Below are 9,562 nucleotides of genomic sequence, written 5' to 3'. Positions count from 1 at the left end.
TTTATATAATGTTTAAGCAAAAGAAAAATCGGTTGACATATCTTCGTTGGAAGAAATGCTTTTTTTTTTTAAATACGGGTTTACCAGGGATTTACAGCTCAACTTAATGTAAAGGTCTACCTGCATTTGTGACGTCACACATGAAGCTTTGTTAATGCGGCGTTAATTTTTTAATTGTATTGTAAAAGAAATTAGTTTTGGCAATTAATTTCGACAACAAAATTAATTTAATATGAATTGATGGCATACAATGGTGTGGTGATTACTATCTTCGTTTATCCAGATCTACAATCAAGTTTTTTGTGTTTACGTCACTTGAAGTAAACTGCGCAAAAGAAAAAAACAAAAACAAGTTTTTCAGAAGTACCTTGAACTGTATTTGCAAGACAAAATTTGGGGACTTAAATTCACTATAAATTGCGATGGCTGCAATAGTTAGTGAATCATCAGGTATTTATTTTCGGAAAATACATCAAATCTCTCATATCTTCTCGTTATCTATGTTCGTTTTTGGTTTTCAAGGTCGTTTTAAAATTTCAATGGAGCCTTGAATATACGGGGCTTAAGTTTTAATTATACCTACATCTGTCTTTTTGTAAACGTATGTGTGTGTGTTTATTCTCTTAAAATGTTTTATTATTGACAAATAAACAGCCATGCAGATTATTTATGAAGTATTTTGCTGTAGGTCATTTTATGGCAGTAAATTGCTTACATTTCATTTGTTTGTTGCAAAAGCTTCAAAAATTATATTTTCATATACTCATTTGTATCAAAGTCTCTAATAATTATTTCTTTGTTTAGGAGTTAATGGCAATAAAAGGAGCAAAACGAATGATCTAAACCGACCCAATGCTGTAGCATTACAAAGTAAGCTCAAACATTTTACTTTGCATTATATATTTCATCTTTCCATTTCAGTGTCAAATTAGTCTCATCATTTTTGTGGTTTATATTAGGTACTTCTGTATATATTTTTATATTATTTAAAGGTTGAATTTTAAAATTGACTTTTGAAGTGACTTTTTTTTAAGTCATGTACGTTGTTTGGATCATAATGGAACTGGTATTTTCATAAAGAAGGAAATAGGTCCTTCAAAACTAGTAAAGCTCAAATTTGTGGGGTCATCTCATATTTAAGAGCAAGGGCATGTGGTGGTGTGATGGACATTTGCTCTTACTCTAGCAGGAGTTAAAAAGAAGTTCATCACACTAGAGCCCCCCCCCCCCCCCCCAAAAAAAATAATAATAAATTCTTTTTTTTCTTCTTATTTTGTAAAATTTATTCATTGTCCGTTACATAAAGACTGCTTTCCCTATGGCGTGAGAATATTTAAGGTTGATTTTTTATAATACACCTGATCTGCTTATAATTATTATTATTTTAGAGCTTTTAGAATTAAGAGGCATGATTACAAATGTTTTTATATAGATGTGTAGAGAGGTTTTTTTATTTTTGTTCAATCCGGAAAATAGGATACAATATATCCATTGCCTATACACCAAACATAAGTAAAGACCTATTTTAGAACTTAATTTAAGGCTCCAGGTCTTATTATAAGATTAGTTAGAATTAGTGATGTGGATCGGGGAAGTACCCAGCTTGTAGATAAATATTTTTTGGGTATTTACCCAAGGCCTGGGTATTTTACAAAAACCCAAAGCATTACATACCAAAAAACTGGGTATTTTACAAAAAAATGCAGAAAGTGAAAGGGATTTTTTTAAAAAATCTAAATATGAAATAATTGGTAAAACTGATAAATAAACATGTATTACACAGTTTATAATATTTTTTATTGAAAAGACTAAATGAAATTATGAAAGAAACATATCATGAACCAAAGAATCTTTCTTTTCAATGTCATAATTAGAGAAGTATAAGCAATTCAATGATGAACTTCAGAATTTCAAAATCACAATCTAGGTTAGTCATATCCAAAATGAAAAAAAAAAAGCATGAGGGATGTTTGGAAGAATAAACTGAAAAGTTATTAAGACTGATCTTATTTTTTATTTTATTGCTGTTTAAGTGATAACGTGATAAATATAGAAACAGTTTTCATATTAATAAGCAAAATAATAATAATAATAATAATAATAATAAATCCAAAGATTGTTTTCTGTTGCCTTGCTCATTTGCAATTGCTCTTGTTTAGTGATGTAAAATACCCGGGTATTTATTTTTAGGGGTAAATACCCAGGGTATATACCTGGGTAAATACCCAAAATGGGTATTTACCCGGGTATTTATTTCAAAAATTTATATTCAACTAAAATACTTTTCTGTATGTATTCCACTATGCATATAACCAACCATATACAAAACAATAAATTTTTGCCCAAAAATTGTATTTTGATCACATATTTAAAAAATTATTGTGTGAAAAAACTTAGCAATCTAATATGATATTCACATTATATGTGTTGGATATGCCTACTCAATGTTGATAGCCAAATTTTAGATATAAAAAGTCATTCTACAAAAAGTAAAAAGCTTAACTTGTTACAAAAAAAGAAAAACATCCCATTTAAGTTTTAGAATAGTTCATTCTAAATTCTGGCAGTTTTTTTTTTTTTTTTTTTGATAAGATTTCATGAAACATTTAATTAAAAAAATTATAATACATAAATTTTTATATTTTTAATCTCTCATTTTTCGGTTTATGTTTTAAAAAGAAAATCCTCACCTTTTGATACCACCCAAAATTTTTTTGCAAAATGTGCAATTACTAGAGGATTTACCCTGCCTTCGGATGAATACCCAAAAAAATATTTACCTTCCCGCCCTACATCACTAATTGCGTGTATTAAAAATAGTTTGAATAAATCTTCATCATGAAATACCAGGGAGCAAATGCAAATGAGCAAGGCAACAGAAAACAATAATTTGATTTTTTTTTTGCTTACTAATGTGAAAACTGTTTCTATATTTACCACGTTATCATTTAAACAGCAATAAAATAAATAAATAACATCACAGTGTCTTAATAATTTCTCAGTTTATTCTTCCAAACATCCCTCATGCTAACCCCCCCCCCCCTTTTTTTTAATTTTGGATATGACTAACCTAGATTGTGATTTGAAATTCTGAAGTTCATCATTGAATTGCTTATACTTCTCCAATTATGACATTGAAAAGAAAGATTCTTTGTTTCACAACATGTTTCTTTCATAATTTCAACAAGTCTTTCAATAAAAAAATATTATGAACTGTGTAATACATATGTATGTGTCAGCTTTACCAATTATTTTATATTTAGATTTAAAAAAAAAAAATCCCTTTCACTTTTTGCATTTTTTTTGTAAAATACCCAGTTTTTGGGTGTTTACCCAGGCCTTGGGTAAATACCCAAAAAATATTTACCTACCCGCTGGGTATTTACCCGATCCACATCACTACTCTTGTTACTTAATGATGAAAATTTATTCAAATTATTTTTATATTTGATGCCTAAGTATCAAAATATAAAAAAGTAGGGGCCATTAGGGTTCTTAAAAATAGGCCCCTAGTGAAGCTGCAGAACTGGAGATTTACAATCATTAAATAATTTGAATAATTCTCTTAAAAGTAAAACTGCAAAAAGAAAAAGAAAACAATCTTAACTAAAATTTATTGATTAAAATTTCATGAAACTTTTAAGGTCTAGCAGAGCTTGCTCACAGAGAGTACCAAGCTGGTGATTACGAAAATGCTGAACATCACTGCATGCAGTTATGGCGGCAAGATTCCAGCAATACTGGTGTTCTGTTGCTCTTGAGTTCCATACACTTTCAGTGTCGAAGGCATGACAAGTAAGAGAAACTATTAACCTTATCATGAATATTTCTATTGTGAAAAGTTAGGACTATTCAAACCTTTTATCTCTTTCTATACAATTTACTTTGTATTTTTGTTTAATTTTTTTCCAGTTAAAATGATTTTATATCCATTCTTTATTTTTATATGTTTACACGTTAGAGTACGTTTTTTTAAAGTTATTTATATTTGCTAAATTGCTAGAGTTTTTCTTATTACTATGTAAAGTTTTGAATGTTTAAATAGCATCTAAGCTCCTTTTTTTTCTATTTGTCTTGAGATTTTAGCAACTAAAATATTTTGCTATGTTCCTGCATCAATAAATTCTCCTTTGAAGCTGTAGGGTTAATATGATTACAGTGAAACTTTGGTTAGTTGAAGTTGCAGGGAAAGCGGAAACAAATTCTAGTTACTGAAAATTTGGCTCATTAAAACCAAAAACAGAACTATAAAACAAAATAAAATACTACCACTGAAAACTCATTAAATTAATAATATTAGCTAAAATTGATAGAATAATGTATCAAGGAGATTATATATCTACTTCACATAATTAATATGTGATATAATCTATACTAATATTATAAAGAGAAAGGGCAGATTTTTGTGTGTTAATATGTTCGAGGTAATCTCCAGAACCATTACAGCTATTTGAAAAATTCTTCCATCATATGAAAGGTGCATGCTTACTGAGTGACATAAGCTATAAATTATGCATATACACACTTATACTAATTTTTTAAACCAATAGTTGGTCTTCACTACCGGTTTATGTTTCGTACTGATCTATTGTATACATGAACACAAGTGCTGTTTCACCCCCAATTGTAAAAAAAAAAAAGGAGTTCAAAATTCCCTTTAAACCGTCTGCTAAGGGATAGAAGCATTAAAACCAACTGCTAAGAGATAGAAACGAGTAAAAGGGAAAAAAATCCTGTTGTCGGCGTAAGATTCGTCGAAACCTTACATCTGACGCTGCAGAGGATAAGGCATGTAGCATTCTATTATCCTTGGATATTGTGAACCATTTAGAGTTGCAGAATGTTTTTGCATCAAAATTTTTTCAAATAAATTATAACTTGGATTCGCCTCAAGCAAATTAGTTTTTGATTTCAAGTCGCGCAGATAGCAGGTATTAATCCATGTTTCTAAAAGATGTAATTTTGCATTCATTTCGGGCTACCCTTTGAGGTTCTTTATCTATATACTAATATTGTGAAAAGAAATGGTTTATTTTGTATGTTTATATGTTCCGGGTAATATCCGGAACCACTGCACCTATTCAAAAATTTCTTCTTTGTATGAAAGCCACGAACTTGCACGTCGACATCTATACTAATATTACAAATAGAGAGGGAGAGAGTGGTTTTTGTATGTTTATATGTTCCAGACAAGATTGATACATAATTGCAACCTACTGAATGAGTAAGTTTCCAATCACGCAACCAAATTAGTAATCGATCAGCGATTCGTCTATGATACCAGAACGTAGATTAATGTTTATCGGCATACCCGATGGAACTGAAAAACGTTTAATAAATTTAACCAAAATCAACAGGCAGACTAAGGATATATGTGTGCGGTTTTTTAACTAAATCATAGCAATTTTACTTAGTGGTGGATAAACTGACCACTCCAGATTTAAACTACTTTGAATGTCTCCGTTCAGAAAGACTTCATAAAAAAAAAATAGGTCATTTGAAAAACATCTTCAAACGGTCTGCACCATAATGTAGGATGGACATTCAATGAGCCACTGTTTGAATATAAAAGCCATGGATAAAACTCAAAAGGAACTAAAGATTAAGACAACATTGTAAGAGGTGTCATCTTCGCATTTACCGGTGATTTATCAAACTATTCCTGTGGTTCCCTTGATAAACGCATGCAGATATACTTCAAGCCTGCTTAAAGTCATCTCCTTTTAGGAACTTTGTACGATCTCTGTATCTTAAGAACACTTTTAAGAGCCCATACTCATTCCATTAAAGTTAAAGGTGGTATTAAAATAATTTCATTGGGAAACTTTAATTTTTCTTATGCAATGGAACTGGACCCCAAGTAAAATACATATAGACTAATATGATTTAGAGTATTATTACTGGACCAGCAGCAGGTCAGTCAGGAATATTCTTTAAAATCCCATGGTCCTTGCACATTTCCATTTCCAATATAAGTAATTGCAATTTCTAATGAAAATTTCTTAAACCATCACCATCATCAAACCTGAAGGTCAAACGTTCAATTATGCCCAGAACAATGTTACATATTGAAAGAGTACATTGTTGATGGAGATGTAAAGGTTGGTCTATTTTGGTTAGGAAATGAAGTGAATCAATTTCTTTAAAACCTCATAAAAAATAAACTAAAATGTTGACTACTATAATATTTCAAAACAAAAAAAATAAAAATATATGCATAATATTTGTTTTAAGACAGATAATTTTTCAATTAGCCATTTATAACTTTTTCAATTTGGACCCTTTTTTCCCCATTTTGGAAACAAAAATTGCATCAAACAAGGTAAGCTTTTAGCCAACATAGTACTCTAAGTTTCTATAATCTTAAATTCTGCCAGTTTTTGAGAGGAATATTCAATAAGCTACTGTAGCAATGCTTTGTTCACAGAACGATGATAGATGATCATGAATTTGTTATTGTAAAATTATTTTAATAAGCATTTAGTTTGCATTATTCGTTTTAGTTTTTAAAAGTATACCTAGGTATCGTACAGTTTTTTTAGTATAAAATAAGATTCCATGCAATTCCCCCCCCCCTCTTGTAATTTCAATTTTTATCTGTATTTTCAACTTTTTTATTCATATTGAAGTGTAACAATATTGATAATTGTCTACTTGTTATTTTAGATCTGCTCATTTTAGTTCATTAGCCATAAAGCAGAATCCTATGTTGGCGGAAGCTTATTCAAATCTGGGAAATGTATACAAAGAAAGAGGACAATTACAGGAAGCTTTAGATAACTACAGACATGCTGTGCGCTTGAAGCCAGATTTCATTGATGGTTACATCAATTTAGCAGCAGCATTAGTTGCTGCTGGCGACATGGAGCAAGCTGTTCAAGCTTACGTATCTGCTCTGCAGTACAATCCTGTAAGTAAGCTCTTACGTATCATCTGTTGCATACTCATTTTTATAGCATATAAAAATATTATGCAAATACTCTTTGTTTGAAACATTTATATTTAAAAAAGAAATGAATAAATACTTTTGTGCAGCAAAATAAAATTAGAATAAGCTTTTTCAAAACCTTGTCGTAAAAAGTGTCGTATGATATAAATATTTTCGAAGTTATAATTTTGAAAGTTTTTTTGAATTAATGTGAAAGGATATATTTCACCATAAATGAGTTTCTACTCCTTTGTAAACCATGAAAATGTACAAAATGACGGATAAGAATAAAAATTAATAAAATTCAGTCAAACTTGAAAAATGTATTTAAAATTGAAGAAACTGTTTGAAAGAAGTTGGGTTTTCAAAAATAGGCTTGATTTTTTTTTTTTTTTTTTGCAGCAAAAATCTTTAATAAAAAATGTCACATCTGTAGGGGTCCCTAAAAACCTAAAACACAAGTAACAGGACAACAGCAAGCCTATTTTATTTGCTCCTGCCGTAAGAATTGTTCAGCTGATCTTCAGTACATTCCATGACACTACTATGTTGTATCTCATTATACCTGAAGAAATAACATGTTAGAATGCTTTGCTAAAACTTTACGAAACACAAACTTCTTAAATTGACAATAATGTTGTAAAATATAAAGTTGGAAATTGTAAGTTCTACTACTCAGTTACCTTTATGTAAAACATAAAATGTCCAACTTCTTAGTTTTCGACATCATCCCCAATTTGAGGAATTTATTTTGTGAGACTTCTGCAAGCATTCCAACCTGTTGCATTCAGCTGTATCAGGCATTGTGTCATGCAGTGTTCTGAGAATCATGCTGAACAACTTTTATGGCAGGAAAAAATATAATAAGGCTTACTGTTGCCCTGTTTCTTTTATTTCGGGTCGTCAGCGGGCTTTACGGGGGACATTTTGAACAAAAAAATTTTTGCTGCTATGAAAAATCCAACTTTCTTACAAGCTATTTTTGAAAATCATACTTCTTTAGAGTAGTTTCTTTGTTCGTTAGATCAATTGTTCTTAACTTAATCATATTTGAAAAAATATTCTTAACTTAATATTCTGATTACATACTTTGATTGAATTTTTGTATTTTCTTTTAGGATTTATATTGTGTTAGGAGTGATTTAGGTAATCTTTTAAAAGCACTAGGAAGATTAGATGAAGCCAAGGTATTTAAACTTTCAAACACTCCTTTGTTTATTATTGTTTCATAGGCAACTTATTTTTATCCTTTAAGTATTTCAGTTATTAGTAACAGCCCTAATTTTTCAGTAGAAGGCTTTTCATAAAAAAGAAAATGCTATTCGTGTAATAATCTGAATATTATACAAGGAAAGACAATCTTTTTTTTTTTCTTTTTTTAATTATTGACAAACATCGCAAATTCTCATATTTGAAATAAATTAAATTCCATGTAAAGATGCAGATTTTTCATTCATTTTTTTAAAACTTTTTAATTTGATGTTTTGTATTTTTTTTAAAAATTATTTGCAAACTTTCTTAATCTCTAAAATTTTACTGCAACACACTAATATAAGAATGAAGCTCTAGCATTCTTATTTTTCTCACACATTTTCAAAATAGAACTGTCCAATTATAAAGGATTGTGTTGGGAATCTGTTCTGCCTTTCAGTTTCAGTATTTCATTCACTTTTCTCAGCTTTTTCCCCCCTTTCTTTTTTTTTTTTGTAGTATTGTCATTTTTAAAAGGCCAAATTTCATGACGATAAAATTGATTAGTCTACTTGCAGTTGACTTCTAATTTATAATATAGATGTTAGTTACAGGAGGTCAGCTGAAGAGCTAGAAGAAATATGCACGAAATGGAAATTTTATGAACTATTTAATATTGAAATTGCTTATTAATTTCAGGAGGTGCACTTGCTCTTTGCGCTTGTCAGATGAAGAAGAAAAAGAAAAGCATCTTTTATATAATGCAAGTAGCTCTTAATGTAAAGCTATTCACCATTATCAATTTTTTTTAAATTTAAGTCATTTCAAAAACAATTGCATTTGAATCTTCAAAACCAAGTATGGCAGCTTGCAAATTGAAAGATGCTTTTTTTGCGCTGTTTGCATGTTTTTCTTTTCTTTTTTCTTTTTTGCTGCATGTCATTTGTATATAATGTAGGAACTTGGCCTTTTAAAAAATCTTAGGTATTGAATATTGCTTCTTGAAATGTTGCCTATGAAAACTTGTAAAACATGTCTATTTGTTGATTTTTTTCTTTTGAATTACATCTTTGTAGGACTTTTTTTTAAGTGAATATGCCGAGCAGCCTTCCTTAACTTGCTAAGTTACTATCTTAAAATACTTCTATCCTGTTATATGTTATCTGTGTATTTCTTTGTTAAAAATCATTCTCATTAATCTTTGTCTTGCCCTGTGCTTTCTTGACTTTTTTTTTTTTTTTTTTTTTTTGGGCCCTAATTTTTCTTTATTTTTGATGTTTTATCATTGTTATAAAAAATAAAGGAAGGCTGATTACAGCTGTTAACTATGATGTCTGGACTCTTCTAATAATAAATTTTCTTTTTCTTCCTTAAGAAATAGCGTTAATAATAGGGCTTTGCATATGCTTGAGAGAGCTATTGCTATGAGAGTTGGCTGCTCGT

At 29.7% G+C, this 9,562-nt stretch overlaps 1 protein-coding gene across 1 annotated transcript in view; it reads left to right on the top strand.

Moving 5' to 3' along the window:
- Positions 1–118: 118 nt before the first annotated feature.
- LOC129221285 (UDP-N-acetylglucosamine--peptide N-acetylglucosaminyltransferase 110 kDa subunit-like) overlaps positions 119–9,562 on the top strand; it is a 38,664-nt gene continuing 29,220 nt past the window's right edge. The window contains exons 1-5 of the mRNA XM_054855742.1: positions 119–450; positions 805–870; positions 3,645–3,795; positions 6,667–6,910; positions 8,047–8,115. Coding sequence (XP_054711717.1) covers positions 423–450; positions 805–870; positions 3,645–3,795; positions 6,667–6,910; positions 8,047–8,115 — 558 coding nt within the window. The 5' untranslated portion in view covers positions 119–422. The remainder of the gene's footprint in view (positions 451–804; positions 871–3,644; positions 3,796–6,666; positions 6,911–8,046; positions 8,116–9,562) is intronic.

The sequence above is a fragment of the Uloborus diversus genome, chromosome 4, assembly GCF_026930045.1.
Source record: "Uloborus diversus isolate 005 chromosome 4, Udiv.v.3.1, whole genome shotgun sequence".
Lineage (NCBI taxonomy): Eukaryota > Metazoa > Arthropoda > Arachnida > Araneae > Uloboridae > Uloborus > Uloborus diversus.
Note: the sequence above shows the minus strand (reverse complement) of the source record. Positions and strands in the feature narration are given on the sequence as shown.